Below are 520 nucleotides of genomic sequence, written 5' to 3'. Positions count from 1 at the left end.
TTCTATCCAAATACCTAGTGCTGATCTCCTGCTTCCCATTATCCATACACCCAGCACTGACCCCCCCTATAAATTCCTCTCATGTTATCCACATCTGGGTGCACGGGGGGTATATCCCATTAGTGTCACCCCCATCTGACAGAGGACCTCTTTCTGATTCCCCTTTCTCTGCTCTGTGCCTGCAGTGGACGTGGCGTGGTCTCTATTCCGCAATCTGGGCTTTCCTCTGGATCTCGTTGGCTTGATATTGGAGGAGAGGGGCTCTTCCCTGGACAAGGCCGCCCTGAAGGAGCTCGCTGAGGAGGAGGAGAAGGTCAGAGGTCATGTAGGGATTGTCATTGTATATACAATGTATATCTGGTATATAAAGTTTATGAATTCCTTTTATTATAGATAAATAATAAAGCTCCTCAGGCTGGTGCACAGGGATTGTATGGGGGGTTGTGCGCAGGAATGGGGGTGACCGAGCAGGAGTCTCTCGGCCTGGCAATCCAGGTATAATGTCATGGTGGTTGGACAG

General features: G+C 49.8%; 1 protein-coding gene across 1 annotated transcript in view; it reads left to right on the top strand.

Annotated features, from left to right (window-relative positions):
- Window positions 1–520, top strand: part of LOC108803776 (alanine--tRNA ligase, mitochondrial-like) — a gene marked incomplete at its 3' end in the record, with an annotated part of 19,723 nt that overhangs the window by 6,581 nt on the left and 12,622 nt on the right. Inside the window, exon 5 of the mRNA XM_018575582.1 lies at window positions 186–313. Within this exon, the coding sequence (XP_018431084.1) occupies window positions 186–313 (128 nt within the window). The remainder of the gene's footprint in view (window positions 1–185; window positions 314–520) is intronic.

Source organism: Nanorana parkeri, unplaced genomic scaffold (genome assembly GCF_000935625.1).
Source record: "Nanorana parkeri isolate BGI_ZX_2015 unplaced genomic scaffold, ASM93562v1 scaffold4194, whole genome shotgun sequence".
Lineage (NCBI taxonomy): Eukaryota > Metazoa > Chordata > Amphibia > Anura > Dicroglossidae > Nanorana > Nanorana parkeri.
The sequence above is the reverse complement of the archived record's forward strand: the minus strand, read 5'-3'. Positions and strand labels throughout refer to the sequence as shown.